Below are 18,331 nucleotides of genomic sequence, written 5' to 3'. Positions count from 1 at the left end.
ATCCCACATGTCGGTAACCTCATGTGCCAAGTCTAAATATTTAGATATTTTATGCTTTTCGGCTTTAACAAGGTTATCGTCATGCGGAATGGTGACATCAACAAGTATTGCCCGGCGCGACAATCGAACTACTATCACAATATCAGGCTTATTGGCAACAATTGTCCTGTCTGTGATAATAGATCGATCCCAATACAGCGTTGCATGATCATTTTCGAGAACTGGTTGTGGTATATACTGGTAATATGGTACTTCAGAAGACACAAGACCATATCGAAGAGCAATTTGCTGGTGTATGATCTTGGCTACAAGGTTGTGTCTATGCAAGTACTCGCCGTTAGCAAGATACGAACAACCGGAAATTACATGCCTGATTGATTCACCAGGACGATGGCATGCCCGACAAATATCGACCGTACCGTCCTTCAGGATGTATTTCCTATAATTGTTCGTTTTGATAACTTCGTCCATAATTGCAAAGACAAAACCCTCAGTTTCCCCAAAGAGGTTACCAAAACGTAGCCAAGATACGGACGCAAGCTGGTCCACATCAGGTCCATGAAGGGCCCGATAGAACCGACCGTGTAATTCTTTGCTCTTCCATATTTCCCTGCGCTCCTTTATACCCAATACCAGAGGTCTCCGCCAGTTCTCTTTCGCCAAGGAAAGCGGGGTTAATCCTTTATCCACCATAACTACAATCCTATGCATGCCCACTTCACTGTGAAGGAAATAATCCCTAAGATTGCACACCTCGCGGTTATGCAAATCCTTAGCATTAAGTAAACCTCGGCCTCCACATTTCCACGGGATGTACAATCTCATCACTGACGAACGTGGGTGGTGCATACGATGTGCAGTCAGTAGAGTCCGGACGTTTCTGTCCAGGGCGTCCAATTCGGTCTGAGTCCATCTGAGTATACCAAAAGAGTACATGAGTACAGGCATAACCCAACCGTTGAAGGCGCGAATCTTGTTTCCACCCGATAAAAACTGTTGAGTATTTTTCTCAGGCGGCCAAAGAAACGTTCCCTCACCGATTGTTTTACGTCTGCACTCACAATACCCAGTGCCTCAGGCATACCCAGATATTTGTAGGTTTCCGTCTCAGAAAGGGATTTAAGTCTTACAGTCTCTGAGATTTGAATGTCATCAGAGACCACAACCTCTCCTCGCTTCACATGAATAACTGCACATTTATCTACACCAAACTCCATATTGATTGAGTTGCTAAATTTTTCAGTTATTGTTAATATTAATACTTAAAAATTTTGAATCACAAGACAAATTTGATGGTATTTATTTAGGATATGTATAACATATATTTTACATAAAGACATACCGATTAGATTAATCAAACCACTATATAGTCGATTTTAAAAATAGTAAGTAGTATAAAGGTAACGCAATAAGGCTCATCACTATTTGACATACGTCCGCGAATGTTTTTATCTTCGACGTTTTTATTACATCCGTAATCGCAAAAACAGCTGTGTTACACGGAAAAATATTACTATAGAAATAATAATAAACTTTTAATAATTCAACTATTGTGACTGGTATTATATAATACTGTTCACAAGTAAAAAAAACGTGTAGCAAAGCAATAAGGAAATGAGTCATTAATTAAACAGCATTTTGTTGCGAGTTCCAAGGCTGTGGTAGTAAAAAATCGTTTTAGTGGCGGATAATGTGTGATTTATCATAATGGTGGATGAATGTGACCGAAGGACTCAGAGCAAGAACACTTTGCTGAAGATAGTGATCTTAGGCGATGGCGGAGTAGGCAAGTCCTGCTTGATGAGCAGGTTTATATCGAACCACTTCGATGACCACAGTTTTCACACGATAGGTGTCGAGTTCATGAACAAGACTATTGAAGTTAACGACAAACAGTATACTTTGCAAGTAAGTTTACTTTCATGATGCCATTTGCTTATTTAAAAATGGATGATTGTGGGTGATTATCAGCGAATTTAAATACGGTCCAGTCTTCATGTATAGTTTCTCAAACAATTTACTTATTGGTCCTTTGTCTTATTTTAGTGATGTTCCCTAGGATATCCTGATATAATTTGTATCAATTCTTAGATGTTTACACAGGAAAATATGAAATTAATCTTGTACTTTAAACTGTTAAACTCTAATTAACTTTTACTGCTATATAATAAAATGAATGTGAGTATCATAAAATCATTAAGAATTTATCTTAGCAATATGCTTCAAAATTTATATACAGGGTGTTTTAGATATTGTATTACTAAATGAAGCAATATACTCATAACACAAAACTTTATTTAAAATAAAACTTTACAATGAGTTACAATTCAGTTAACATCATTCAGTTCCTGCATATTGTAGCACTTGAAACTTATATGCTATGTTCATCACCTCATAGTGTTAGTGGTATGGTATTCATATGGATAGTGACCACTGTACACAAAGTGCAAAACCCGCTATAGAGGCCCATGTAAATATTACATTCCATGATTGTCCCTTGTATGTCTGGCTGCAAATAAGCTAGCATATGTGTATTGATTGGTGAGGGAAGATCATCTCTTATCAGTCACTTTATCTAACTCTACTCCACTTGCCAGTAGGTGAAGTTAAGTCACTTTTTATGCCAGTATAAAATTAACCCTTTGAATATGCAGGCTGTTGGCCAAGACCTCAACGTAATATATCACATTAGAATCTAATTCAAGTTGCTTGAAAACCACCAAATATATGCTTAATTCACCACCATTCAGAACTTTGTAATTCTATATCAATGGTGGTGTAGTTACTAATAACTAGCTTGTCTCATTCAGTTTTATTCAAAGAATCAGATTTATTTCACTAAAATGCACAGTTCCCGAAAGTGATTACCAATCAGGTTTGCAGTATTAGGGAGAGGCGAATGGGATAACCACCCAGCGCTTGCACTTATAATTAGTTTAATGAAAAATGAGTTCTCTCTTTCAGCAATTGGGTAAAAAGAACATTTTAAGACCTGCTGTCCAAACCCTTGCAATGCCTTAGTTAAGGTCGCAACTGGTGTTAATGAAACCTGACATCCTCTTAGTCAAAGGGCTGATCGGTTTCAGTCAACCTATAAATTAAAATGTATCACAAATATATTAATTGTCATTTACATCCTTAATTTTCCTTGTAAAACTTTTCAGTGCAGTGGTTTGATAAGATTAGTGGCTTATTTGTTTATGTAATTGATAAGTTTTTATATGCAGACACACCTAAGTGTATTCTTAAGAATGTGCAGCGTCAGTAATATAAATATATTTTTTTATATTATAATCAGATGTTATTGAATCCTTAGAGCAATGCAAAACATGATAAAATACTCTGATCTAAAGTATTTAGTTTAATTCAAAGTTTTTACTACTACGCTCTTTCTGGCGACTGCCACGCTTCGGCACTCTAATTGGTCTAGCTCCTAAACAACTTCGCAGGGATTATCTTTATAATAGTAGCTATTTTTAGAAATAAAAATAAAATATATATAAATATGCCAACTTTGTGAAATTCAAATTTGAAACTTTAAAACATATTTTTTTCAAAGAAAAAAAATATTTTTTCAATTTCCAAAAATACAATAAAAAGCTCATTGAATGAAGTATTTATTTAATTGCTTTATTTATTTTATTGTTACATTTAAAAACTTGATAATTGGATTCGAAGTGGCTGATACCAGCCGGCCAGTCAAAACTTCAAAGTCCTTTAACTCGCTAACCAGACTTTATACTTTAAAAATATTTGTATCTGTATATTTTGTATCTGGATCGAGGACATGTACAGGTATAACATAATCAAATATAACGAAAATCTGAGACATCGAATTTTTTTATGTGCCCGCTTCACATGGAATGCCCCCATTGTTATACATATCCTGTGTAAATTCAATGTTTAATCTGCTGGCAAACCTAAAATAAATAAATAAAAACAGAATATATGTTATAATTAAAATATCCTTAGTAATGCAAGGATAAACTCAAATGAAATATGACAAATAAAAATATAGAAAACCTATATAAAATCATTTTGTTGATATAATTGACAGTACATTATTTTATCTACAGAGTTTATTAGTAATGATCAGCGATCAAACTCATGTTTGAATTATTCTAACAATTTTCATAAAAAAAACCATCGAATATATTTAGATTTTTAATGCATAATATTATTGACTGAGTAAAAAATATTATTGATCGCCTTGGAACTCGTTTAACACATGTAAATTTATGTGGTTTTATTCATTGGCACCTACATTATGATTTAATTGAGCTACACACTGCTTTATTAAAGATGTAATACCGATAAAAATTGACATAAATTTTATCATATCAGATACATATTTTTTATCAATTAAATATAAATTGATGAGAAAGAGAACCATATTTAAATTCTTCTTTTTTATATGTACGCCACTTAATAACATTATTAGCAGCTGGTTGACCATACTTATTTGCGCCTTTGGCTTACCCTAATGTGCTAAAGGCGAGAGTCTTACCTGCCCATAAAAATACCATCTAACCCTGTTCTTTTGTGATTCTTAGATATTATATTATCTATGATATTTATCATAAACTGAATACAAAAGATTTCACAGCGGCAGACATAATCGAATCTATACTAACTGCACAGATTAAATGTTGATCAGGGTCACTCTTACAATTAATAAATAATTTCTAAGCATGTCAAACAAAACTTTGTTCTGATTGGTCGGTATTCGCATACAATTAAAAAAAGCGATTGGGATAATTTATTAAAATGGCGGTAAATCGTAAAAAAACATGTTAGAACGTCGTTTCATATTTGGCAGAAATAAACAAAGTCATTCTAACAGTGGCGAAGGGTCAATATAACCCGATTTCTATCGGCTTCTTTTGTCAAATAATCTATGTAAAATATAATGGTCAATTCTATTTATTTTTAAGGTGTTTTTTTTTACATATTTACATATACATTTAAAAAAGAAAAAAACATACATATAAAAAAATTAATCACCCTCCGATGGCGAAGCTCAAGACCCAAAAAAATTAATTATTATAACGAATTCCACACCGCATTTATGCATACTATTAGTTTCGAAAAATTGCATCCTTCACCCCTGCTAACTGTGCACAATAAATAGACTCTCGTATACTTCACTAAATTGACTCGCCAAAAACACGTACGCGTTTATCATTCTATATTCGTTATCAAATATGCAATCATAAAATTAAGTCTTATAATTATATATATTTTTTATACCGCTAAATTAAAATTTATGCGATAATCAGCTGGGTTTTCCCCACGCTTATTTCAATGTACTACCTACAAGAGAACACGTTTATTTACCACGATAATAGTTCTATGGCGGATGTGAACGGTCTAATAGTTTAGATTTACTTTATATATAGCGTACGAGTCGGATTTCTCTAGTACTATCTCGTTTTGCATGGTTACGGGCAAGAGAGAAACTTTTAATGTAAATACTCATTTTTACCGTAGCGGACTAGTAGCTATTCATTGTCTTTGACCAAAATGTTTTTTTTTCTCTTTTATTAGGCTTCATTTACCGTTTAATAATGAACTAATTTTATTTCGATCAAAAATGTCTGGATTCTAAATTGCTGGCATTAAAAAATGAAGTTGATCAAAATTTGGTTCCATAAAAATAACTTTATAATTTGCAACAAGAATAACCTTCTTTACAAATAAAAACAAGAAGCAAGTCATTAATTCAGAAAAGAAACAAGGTCGACGTTAAATTACTGATTCGTTAAGTTAAAGGACTTTGCACTTAATGTCCTCACATGCGCTAATGCACAATCAAATAATGACGCGGCGTGGCGCGGCGCAAATAATCCTTGACTACTGATCGCCTTTATCACCATACAATAAGGATAAAGTTCATCTGCATTGTTATTTTCTTTTGGTCCCTTTAATAATGTAGCTGGTTGGCAATATTTTGAATAGCCAGTCTTCAGGGTTTGGGTCTTGGCCTCCAAGTTAACATATTTTTTATGAACATGATATGAAATGTATACTCCAATTAGGACTTTGAGGCCTGAGCTCGTCATATCGCAAATATCAATGGTGCTTCTTGTTCAGCAAGCTTACACAAAGTAAAACACGTTATATAATTAACAGACGGTTTATAGTTCGACGGAGGATCAAATAGACCTACCTGTCCCATCGTAGCAAGTTCCTAGACGAACTCAACTTGTTTTATAATGGAACGATAAATAACTGATTCAAAGTTGCTTGTTTTCCATCCTTATACTATAAAAAGATCTTTAAAACTACCGAAACTTAGCTTCGTATTGATTATGCGCGCCGGGTTCGTGTGCGGCATGACGCCTGAGCGCAGCGCGATCCATTTTTGGTATGAATTTTTATCTAGAGCTCGGGTGCTGTGCGCGGCAAGCGATCCGCCTCAACTCGGTTCTTGGATAGCATGTAAAACTCACGCGCGCACCACTGTAACCCCTTTCGCGTTCCTAAAATCCGACAAAAAGCAACTCGTCCCGTGGCGTGTTCGAGCGCGGCTATGTTGAATTGGCTCACGAGGCTACCGGGTACACAAATGATATAATACCAAACAGTGGCGAAAGGTGAAAATTTCCGAAAGGGACACGACATATTGAAACTAATATAAGTACATAAATGCGGTCTGCAAATCGTTCTGATGATAATTAGTTTCTATGAAAATTATTCATTCTATTTATATATAAAGAGAAGCCGGTAGAAATCGGGTTATATGACCGCTGCTATCAAATGAATTGCAGTAATATCTTAACATATTTCGTAAACTACAAGTTCATAAGGCTTCTTTTAAATAGTGAGACAGGTTTGAACTTCACCTTTCTAAAAGCAAGTTTGCCACTGTTATTTCGACATATTACACAACTTTAATTATAATAATAGTAAAACCGAACAAAGTTAATAAGCATCTCAGCCAATTCATTGCATAAGCGAGTGAAATTACAGAAAGTACGGACAAGTCCTAAACCTGTTACTGGTTACACGAATTGCGCCAAATTCTTATTCAAAGGCTGTTTCAATGTACAAAAAAACAGTTGCATTTTCCTTAATAATGTCACCCTGAACATCAAGACAAGGTGGACGGACGACCTGGCTAATGTCGCAGGAAGTCGCTGGATGCAGGCCGCTTCCAACAGGTCAACGTGGAGATCCTTGAGGGAGGCCTATGTTCAGCAGTGAACTTCATGTGGCTGAGATGATGATGATGATGAGATGATGAACATCAAGACGCCGATATATTATAATTGAATGTGTTAGAGCTATTATTGGGTCGTGAATAGAGTTGAAGGCATTGTTATTTGTTGTTAGTTTTAGTTACGTGACTATCTTGAGGAAAGTTTAGAGTTGCTATTACTGATATTAACCTAGGAAATGTATTTGATATAATAAATCGGATGTCATTTCTTGACAATAAATTAGCTTAATTATAATGTATTTACATTAAATATAATAATATGTTGTTGAATTTCTAAAACATAATGTCTTTACTTAGTATTCTGGCAATGTGGACAATCCTGTTGTTGCTATTTTCAACATCAGCTGTTGCTGTTCGTTGGACAAAATTTAATATCTTATTATTTTGAGTATATCTCAATTTTACGTTTTTTAATGGAATATTACACCACACCTAACGCATCTGTATTTATTTAAGTATCAAGTTGTTTATCCACCAAAGATAATATGTACATTTATTTATCGATGTGCACTTATATTTTTACAATTACATTTTGCTTCGTATGTTGTGCGTGTTCGCACGATGTTTCGATTAATGCGAGAAAGTTATACTTCAAATATGAAACTCTGGAATATGTTAACATAATCAACCATATAAATAATTATTATGGAATGAAATCCATTAAATAATGCATTCAAAGTTTTGTTTTGTGCATCATTATCCCCAATGTATTTGACCGTCTTAGTGTCATTTACCTAACCTAATGTTTATAACTCGTTCATATCACACCACTAGAGACTATCTTTTTAGATCAATTTAATCAGAATCTTAGGTACGCATTAGATACCAGGCGTTGCAATTCACATAATTCTAGTATTTTGGGCCTTCTACCCATCTTTACTTGCTGAACGGTCGAATCTATATAAAAGCTATTTCCACCATCAACAACCATTTAAAACATATTTGTTTCTCTACACATAATCATTTATTCCAGGTATGGGACACAGCTGGACAAGAGAGGTTCAAATCTCTTCGGACCCCCTTTTACAGGGGCTCCGATATATGCATATTGGCGTATGCCATCGACGACCGAAGCTCTTTCAACAATATAAAGATGTGGTTAAATGAGTTTTTACACTACGCTGGAGTGAAGAACGGTATTGAACGATACCCCTTCATGGTTGTGGGGAATAAGGTAGGTGGTATTTTATTTATACCTAGCTTTTGTTTGCGGCTTCGACCGCGTGATAGTTATTCCGAGGTAGTCCAGCTATACATTTTCCCTGGGAAAAAAGTAGTCTTGTCCTTCGCAAGGTCTCACTCTTTCAGGGATAGACAGACGCCGCGGGGGACTTCGTTTTATAATATTTAAGGATGTTATTATGGTATTTAGAACTATACGAAATTGAACGAATCAATAAAATCGGAATGTTTATTTCGTTTTAGTTAATGTCATAGTCTCGCTGCTTTACCTACAGCTGAGCAAAGGCAAGTGTGGTGATATCGACAGTAAACGCACCGCGATGATTTAGTAAGACTTTTGTCTGTGGTCAAAAAACGCTAAATCACGTCCTACCGTCGCTTTTTGTGCAGTGTATAATATCCAAGTTATTATTAACAAGGTGTGTGTCTCCGCATAAAAGAAAAGAACTCTACATTAGGATTATTGTATGCATTACAAATTACAATCGGCTTGTGAAACTCATACCTACCTCAACTGTATAATTTAAACTAATAACAATTTTAAATATGTAATTTTAAATTCCGTATAGGTCACAGAGATAGGAACCAGTTTTACTATATTTAATTTCGCTTAGCAATTCAAGTTATAGTTTACATTTATAGTTCGATTTGATTCTACGGCTTAGATCAGTTCCTGTGTATAAAACCGCAGTAAAATTTATTTACATCATTGTATATGGTTTTGTATTTGTTTTATTGCGCGGTCGTATATCAACGAGATGAACCGACCAAGTAAAAGACTCATCGTCTAAATTCTACACAACTGTAAGACGCGCTGGACAGAAACCGGTGGAGGCAGATCATCCGCTCCAGGTGCAACCCTGATGCTGACCATGATCCTCAGATATAGGGGGCCGACTAGAGAGAGATATGGTTTAAAATTCGATCATCTTACCTTTGGCGAAGAGTGACATTTTCCAAAAGGGAACCTGACACAACATATTATAAGTACTATAAGTATTATAAGTATTATAAGTACTATTAATGTAGTCTCAAAATATTTTCAATGAAAATTATATTTTCAATAAGTTACGAAAGGGAAGCCGGCATGAATCGGGCTTATATGGACCGTTTGCCACTGCATTTTACTTATATTTTTTAAATATTATAAATGCGAATGTTTATGAAAATGTTAAAAATAAACGCGCAAGCAATTGAACGGATTTGTGTGGAATTTGACACGCGCCTACCCCATGTCTATGCACTACTTTAAATATCCCCGTAATTTGCTCCCATAGAAAATAATTTATATTTATCATCTGAATATTTAAAGAGATGGCGCTGACGTCGTACCGTGTTTTAGGGCCTTCGCTACAAAAGTTCGAAAGGCTAATCACACGGGCGAAACCGCGAACAACACTTAGTGAGCCATAAACCTCGTTTACAAATAGGTATGGCATATTCAAACGGAAATAATTTCCTGAGAATAAATTAAACATGAAGTATCAATTTTCTAAGTATCTCTATTGGTACAAATTCGGTGCAGAAAACTCAACAAAACGGCATTACAAATTATTTTTCATAAAAGTTAAATTATATCCCTCCTTGAGCATTGTGTAGATCAATGGCGAAGGTTCCATAACCCGATGTCTATCGGCTTCCCCTTCGCAACTTATGTAAAATCTAGTTATCATTGGAACGATTTGCAAACCGCAGTTATACTTATTAGTAGTACCTATATGTCGGGTTTTCTTTCGGAAAATGTCACATTTAGCCACTGATATAGATAAAATTCCATCAAAACCTGAAAACTATCGCGTCGTGCGTAACTTTCCGTTGCGTGTACCAGCAAAGGTCAGGGCCAGCGAAGGCGCATAGTAATCTCATCGGCTTTACCGCCTGTCTGCTATCACGCGCTCTTTATGACTTTGCCTTGTACTAGAGCTGTTTACACGCCAATTTGGATTCGGATGAAATGTCATTATGAAACTTGGGTTTAACGATTATTGTGGTTTTATTCTTGTATTTGAAGTTCGGATGTGACTTATCGATAGTCGTAAATATATGTATAAACAAAACTGAACATTTTGCAGTACTTGATACCTATGGATCGATCACAAAACGGATTAATCAATTTTTTTTATTGTAATGGTCATTAATTATTTTTTATATTGTATTATTTTCGATATCGATTTGGAGATAATTATCAGAATTCGTTTGATTGCTAAAGATACATAACACTAAATATTTTTGTTAATAATTTTACATTAGCTACATTTCGCGAGGACTACAATTTGTATATAAAGTCGGGCACATCACATTTACGTAATATAATTAACAAGGAAACCTTTGAAGGTTATAACCCTTCGCACGCGTAAAGAATCAAATTATTTGTCATTGGAGCAACACTATCCGACCACATCGACCGCATACCTAGTACCTACACGTATTGTATAATATTGTGGCCTTTTTAATCTATTTATAGTTATTGCGAGAATAAATGGTTTTAATGACCAAACTGATGAGTCAATTAACTTATTATTGGATGGGATGGCAGTCTGTGTAGAACGTAACAGCGCCGTTTGTCTGGTGTGAGATGACTAACAAAACAATTACATATTATGGAAAAGTTACGAATGTCATAAACATCTTTACGTATAATAAAATTTTAAGAGACCGATGTCTGTACTTTATAGATATTGAAGGAAAACTAAGGGGTCTTTATTAGAGCTTCATAAGCCAAAATAAGTTTTTAGGTTTTTTTGGCTGTCTGTAGGTTTGTACGCGCATCACGGAAACACTTCTGCATGAAATTGAATCAAGTTTTCACTCGAAATATTTTTTCAATAGAAATTTGAGTGGTAAAACTTTGAATACCAGAAATGGATATTTTACTCTAATGATTGATAAGTTCCATTTACTGAGTTCACTATTTAACTTTTTTCAATGACTTCCTCCCTTTAATCCTTTACTGAACTTCAATACTGTGGTCTGGTATACTGTACCGATTCTACCAACGGGACGACTATTTCTCTCTAAAAAATAAAAAAAGCTAAAATGATGTTTGACCCGTTGGGGGCATGCGGAATTTTTAATGATAACGATCGTTTAAATGGTATTTGCATAAAGAAAACTGGGTCAGGGCTTTGTGTTATTCGTATTATTATTACTGAATAGCCTTTGTCAGCGGTTTCGACGCGTATCTTTAGAAAACTGCGCATTTTTCGAGATAAAAGCAAAATCATGTTTTTGTCCAAAGTTTAAGTATTCATTCAGCGAATTATCATTTGAATCGGTTTGGCAGTTTTACCGCGAACAGGTAGTAAACGGACATGTAAACTTTATTCAACATTTATATAATTTACGAATTTCTAATATTCATATATGTGATATAGCAACGGATTAATAAATGTATCAAGAAGATATTTAACGTATTAAACTATTTAATACACAAAGCTTAAGTTGTCGTATATAGTTTGACATCAGTTAATAACCGTTTTCAATAAAAGATCCCAATCTCAATCTTCAATCCGATTCCGAGAATCAACCAATCAAAATAAATCTATTGTAAACATGCCAAAAAACTTTGTTCTCATTGGTCCATTTTTGAAATAGATCGAAAAAAGCGATTAGGATCGTTCATTGAAAATTACGGTTAGTCGTATTCAAGCATATTAATATAATCTTTGGTAATTGTTCGCAGTCTGACGTATCATCGAAAGACAGAGAAGTGTCGTACGAACAACTGAAACAGTGGTGCGAGGACAATAAAATCGCCACATACATAGAGACGTCGGCTAAGAACGATAATAATGTGGTCGAAGCGTTCTCCATGGCTGTCCAGAGGTAAATATCACAATATACATTTTTATTACCTAAAAATATAAATGTCGGAGAATTAAATAAAATTATAATCAATACTATAGATCATAATAGCATATTTGATTTCATTGTGGTCCCATAATGTGATCATCATTTAGAATTTAGATGCCGTAAGACAATGTTCTCGAAATAAAATGAAATAGGTCATCATAAGCTTTTGGTTTCAGTAAAAAAAATTGTACTTAAATGTTTTCTTTGCGGCGCTGTAAATACGTCTTTGTACGTCGTTAATTGTCATAGATTTCCATGTTTTCGTTTTTATTATTTTGTGTTATTATTCAAATTATTTTTAAAACAGAATCCCTTTACGTCTATTATGATTACAGGGTTAACATTATTTTAAGGCGTCCCACGGCCGACATAAACCTTTCACTAACTAAAACAGGGTCAAATCAATATGTAATTAATTATTAATTACACGTAGGCGGTAAAAATAATTTTCTTGATTATTTATATCGTCATAAATAAATATTCGATCCAGTTCTTGTCATCATTTGTATTCATTAATTTGACAACGTGAAATCTTATTAAATTTTACTTTTTAGTAAATAAATAATATATAATAAACGCGAAAGTGTGCAAAGTTGTTTGTTAGAAGTAAACGCAAAAACTGCTGAATGGATTTGGACGATATTTGACATACAGTTACACTATGTGTGGAATTAATAAATAGGCTGTTTTTCCTCTCTGATAAGTACACAGGGCGATATTCCGCGCGAGCGTAGCCGTAAGCAACAACTAGTGACGTAATATTTTTCACGTGCCGCAGTTATTACATAAGTAACTGTTTGCATTGGTTTCCGGCAGTCAAGTTTGTTGCACTTACGTAATTTGACATTGTGTAGGTAGGTCGCCTTCGGTTTCGATTTTCCTCTCGTAAGAATTTTCCATATATATACAAACATTCTATGTTGCTCGCAGCTTCGCCGACCTGGCTAATAAAGTCATTAAAACGCTGTAGGGTTCAATAACACCATTTAGATGACACCTACGTCAAATATTTTTAAACAATCCATCATTTCCCATGGCAGAAAAATACCAGGATAAACAGAAACCTATGTGTTAATCTAGGATATGATCTACCCGTGTGCGAAACATCTAAATGCGTTCAGCTGTTTCTGTATTTACTTCTAATAAACAACCAAAAGTCAGTGAACAAAAATGTTCACTGACTTTCGAATTTATAATATCAGTCAAAAGTAAGATAAGATTTATAGTATTATTAAGATAGAAATAAGATTGCATTAATTCTGCTTTATTAAATGTTACTATGGAAAACATTTCTTCAAGTTGAGAGATAAGGAGTAGGTTACCCAGACACATAGTTATGCGACAGCAAATCTATTTTATAAAATTATGGGATTTAAGATTTACTAAAAAATAGACCGATCTAATAACTATCTAGTAATTTACCTGAACACAATTCTTACAAAGTCTTCGCCTTGATAAGGCATTTTGAAAGACCTCTTATATCTCTAAATTAAAGAAAAAGTCAAACATTTAATTGGAATGTTCCCAACGGCTTCTAACTCTTCGGTGAGTGCGACATTTTCACAAGTCAAGTTACGTATTTCCTTTAACCGTTTTGGACCGCATTGCGGCTGTTGGCAACGAAATCAATTGACATCGAAATATAATCAATTGGTCATAAATAAACCTTTCTTTTGATTTTAAAACCATGTATACAATTATTTCTCGTTTCCAAAGATGAATCTCTTTTTATTTCCGAACGTTCCGAAGTTACTTCGGCTATCGCCCTGACTGCTGTCCGTTGATAATTTAACCGGTCCACCAGAACAAATTGCTATTAATCTGCTTCATTAAGCATTATAATGAATTGCTTCTGGTTTTCGTAATAACTTCACTATAAGGATGGCTGGCTTTTCTCTCGACATGTTAATGGATTGGTTTACATTATTTTATGTTTAATTTATCATGTTCATATATATACTGAATGTTAGATATTCAAAAAAAAGTATTTTGCGGATTTTATTGATATTTTTTTTGTATTATAATTTTCTAATGACGTTTCGAAGACTTTGCAGCCTACCTACATTTTATATTTATATATATTTTTTAAATTTTAGCTATTACTTTATTTTTATTTCAATGTTTAATTTATTTTGTTTTGTTATTTTAAATTTTCCTGTTTATTAGTCACAGTTGGTAAATCAGGTCAATCATTTATTTTGTATTATGCATGAGAAAGAATTATTGTGAAACCACAGTTTGCGGGTGCACATATTATCTATCTGTATGATATTGGAACCTTTAAGTGAAGAGTGGAATAGCAATCAGATAGGTTGATAATTATATGGGCAATAATTATATTGTAATGACTACGAAATTAGTTTTTGTGGTTATTAAAATTTTGTTTTGACTGCAGTGTAATCATTTTGATAGTAAAGTTGTGCACAGGGTTTGATGAAAGATGTTATCGATAAATTACAAGCACACCATTAGGCCGAATGAATCGACGGAAAACACACTTACTAAATCAGAGTATATTGTTTTCCAGGTGGGTAGAACTAGAGCAGCGGGCAGAGAAAGAGTTGAACCTAATGCATCATCCTGACACTGTGACGTTACACGGACGAGGGCCCACCTCGGGCTTCCGGGCCACTTGCTGCTCCAGATTTAGCGACATATGAAACAGGGCTTGAAAGATGTGTGGATTGCTTATAGCGAATAAGCGGCCTTAATGTAGGTTAGTGATTTTGTTTATCGATATCGATTAGAGGAGTTTATCGACTTTGCAGAAATGAATAAACGGTCCCAAATGTTATATAGTGAATATGTAGAATGAACCAATCCAAATAAGTTGTTTGTTAACATTTAAGACAAACTGATTCCATTGCATAATGGTTTCTTATTCTATGTCTATTTTTAAGTTCGATCTGAATATAAATAATGGGATCGTTTATTGAAGTCAGTCGTGAAACAATATTTTAATCGGATTTTAGGAATATTAAATCAATTTCTCGTAACGATATTTGTCTAATATCGATAAACAATGGTTTTGAAACAATCTCATAAAGATTTAAAAAATTGGTCGATAGTTGTGAATAGGTTTAAATAGAGAAAATTCTAAATAAAGTTACTAAAACATGCACCAATATACTTATAAGAATAAGAATATTCAATACTTTTTGTTGCTTAACGGGCACTGTATAAAATACAACTAGAAAGGTAAATATTTAATCAAAATGCCAATTAAATATCACTCGTGATTTTCAAATGTTACTAATACTCTGCAATAGAGACTATGAAACGGAATTAATTTATACAGAATCTTGCTAAGGGGCCTAAATTATCGTTAAATGTAAATACGTATTGATTACATAATATACAGTGTATTTTACTTAATAGGTTAGATATCACTCAACTCGGTGTGGGGATAGTGCTAGTTGTAATTTATTGAGAGAGAAATACAAACATAAGCATTATTGTCTAATTATAATCAAATGATTTTGATAAACGATCCAAATCGCTTTTTCGATCGATCTCGAAATGGACAAATTAAAATAAAGTTTTCGACATTACAAATGACATTTTGATTGGTTTATTCCAGGGATCGGATCGATAATTAAGATTGAGATCGTTTGTAAAAAAAGGTCGCATATGAGTCTCCGACAATCTTACTGGCCTCATTATTTGCAAACAAATTTTGTTACTTCATGTCGGTCTTATATAGCAGTGGTAACTCCACGGTCGAAACTGCCCGTGCGCGCAGGTAAAACTGGCAAACAGCATGGTTCTACCACATAATATTGTATTTTGCCGGTTATCCGATATCTTGCGTGAAAAATATTACTATTATACGTCATACTTAAAGTATTGAATCGTGATTATGAAATGATATTGGCGTTCTTACTGTTATTTTATGTTAGTTACCCAATCAAAGACGTTTTGGTTGTGACGATGTATGTTTTGGAATGGTCCAATACGAGACGAAGTGCATTATTTTAACATTCCATTTTATTCGTACGAAAAAAGGTTATATTTTATATACCAAAGAATTTATATGCGAGTGAAAATATTGAGGTTTGAAGACGGTATGTTTGTTTATGATTTTTAGTTTGCTTCTTAAAACTATGGTTGCGAAAATGTACCACAAAATTCTACCAGCATGGTAGAAAAACCGTCCCATGTTTTTTTAAAGTTGGCAATACAAATTGTAAAGGTGTAGCCACACCGGCGGATTGCAACGAGGCACTATGCCGTGTGGAATTGCTATTACAAAGCTTTTTATTGATATTGGAAATATATTTCCATTTTAAATATTATAAGTCTTTTTTATGTTTTCATACATTTTTAAAGTATATTTGTAGCGTAATCGGCATGAAGTTCGCTTTCGTAAAGCGACTTTTAGAAGATAATATGCACTTTATTGCCATGTAGCATAGTGTTTATAATTTGCTTTTCGAGTTGTTTTGATATGATGTGTAACTGCACTTATAACAGTTATTGTGTGATTAGATACATATTAATTGTAGCATATTTAGGATAAGATGGATTATTCTACCTCCATTTATCTGATATTATCAAATGTATTCAAGGTAATTAAATCAGTATACAGTTTATAAGTGGAAATTCTACAGATAATTCGAATTTCTAACATAAAAAGTGATTCAAAGTGTCTCGAAGGTTCTCATGAATTATTCTGTAGAAATGTCACTACAAAACCCTTGTGTATTCTGCCTTAAAAGTATCAATTAAAATGTATGTATGGGATATGACTGTTAATTATTTCGAAAAATTATTTAACAAATTATTTCGGAAAATTTGCATTTGATATTTATTATAAAATTTTTGCAAGTATGTACGCACAAAAAATGTATTTTAAAAATAAATACCTATCTTGTCACCCTATTAAATTATCGAAAAAAATATTAATGTATTATTGTATGTATTTAGAATTTATATTGTGTTCTTTAATTTTCAATATCTAGATCTTTTTTTGGGAGTTTAACTATTTCTTACAATTTTTAAATAGACCGATCTATTAAAATGTATTATTTTGTAGAAAGACTACAATTCCGAAAAATATTAGATTTATAAATGAATGTTTGCATACTTGGGTTTATACATTATTGTGTTAAAATGAGACATAGCCTATTCGATTCAGCACGTAGAAAGGCAGTTATATAATTTTGAACAGCTTCTTATAAAACATGATATATTTCTAAATATGTTTGCCTTACGTGTTGGTAGAGATGTTAGCTAAAAGATGTCGTGGTTAATGCGAAAATTAATTTGTAAGTTTTCCTTACGAAGATGGTTGAGTCTCGAAAACATTAGTTATTTTGGTAACTTACGTCAGTGAAACGTATAATTAATGTAATGCCCTTATTATGTATATTATATACAAATATTCATAGACGTTGGCTAAAAGAACGATAAACTGAAAATATTTAAAATTATTCATATCGTGTGAATGCGTGTTAATTTGTAATATATTTAAATGTATTTAAAAATAACTTATCACTAAGTGCCTGGCTTGTGAGGTTACCATGTTAGGTTTTTTTCGCATTTATTTACAATCGTGCTAATGTGCAACAATTCCTCGAAAATATGAATGCTGAATACCTAAGTAATGTACAAATGTACATTTTGACCAAATGGTGCACTATCGGAATAAATCTTACTTCTAACATATTTTTAAGGCAAAACATTATGATTTTTTTTGGATATTAGAAATAAACTCAGAAACGAATTAATGGATTTGGATGAAATTTAGCACACGGTAAACCATGTTCTTGATTAACATATCCGATACTTTTGTGCTAGTAATTTGATTCTTGAGATATAATGTCTTTTTAAGTAGATGGCGCTGGCGTCGTACATTGTTTTAGGGTCATATGTAGCGGGAAAGGCCTTAAGCGGGCAAAGTCGCGCGTAACCTAGTATTTAATAATAAATGTCTTGTTGGTTTAAATTTATACTAGCGTGCTATAAAATACCATTTCATTTAGCTACCTTTGTGTTTGATAACCTGATTGAGTTAATCGTCATTAAGTACATAAACAATTAATGTAAAACACTTCGTTAGATGTCATGGAACTA

At 33.4% G+C, this 18,331-nt stretch overlaps 1 protein-coding gene across 1 annotated transcript; it reads left to right on the top strand.

Annotated features, from left to right (window-relative positions):
* Window positions 1–1,431: 1,431 nt before the first annotated feature.
* Window positions 1,432–16,419, top strand: LOC115449362 (ras-related protein Rab-9A). Its single transcript, XM_030177163.2, has 4 exons — window positions 1,432–1,908; window positions 8,196–8,396; window positions 12,087–12,229; window positions 14,784–16,419. Exons 1-4 carry the CDS (start codon window positions 1,708–1,710, stop codon window positions 14,914–14,916), a joined length of 678 nt encoding a protein of 225 aa, XP_030033023.1. The 5' UTR covers window positions 1,432–1,707; the 3' UTR covers window positions 14,917–16,419.
* The last annotated feature ends 1,912 nt before the right edge of the window (window positions 16,420–18,331 follow it).

Source organism: Manduca sexta, chromosome 28 (genome assembly GCF_014839805.1).
Source record: "Manduca sexta isolate Smith_Timp_Sample1 chromosome 28, JHU_Msex_v1.0, whole genome shotgun sequence".
NCBI classification, from domain to species: domain Eukaryota; kingdom Metazoa; phylum Arthropoda; class Insecta; order Lepidoptera; family Sphingidae; genus Manduca; species Manduca sexta.
The sequence above is the reverse complement of the archived record's forward strand: the minus strand, read 5'-3'. Positions and strand labels throughout refer to the sequence as shown.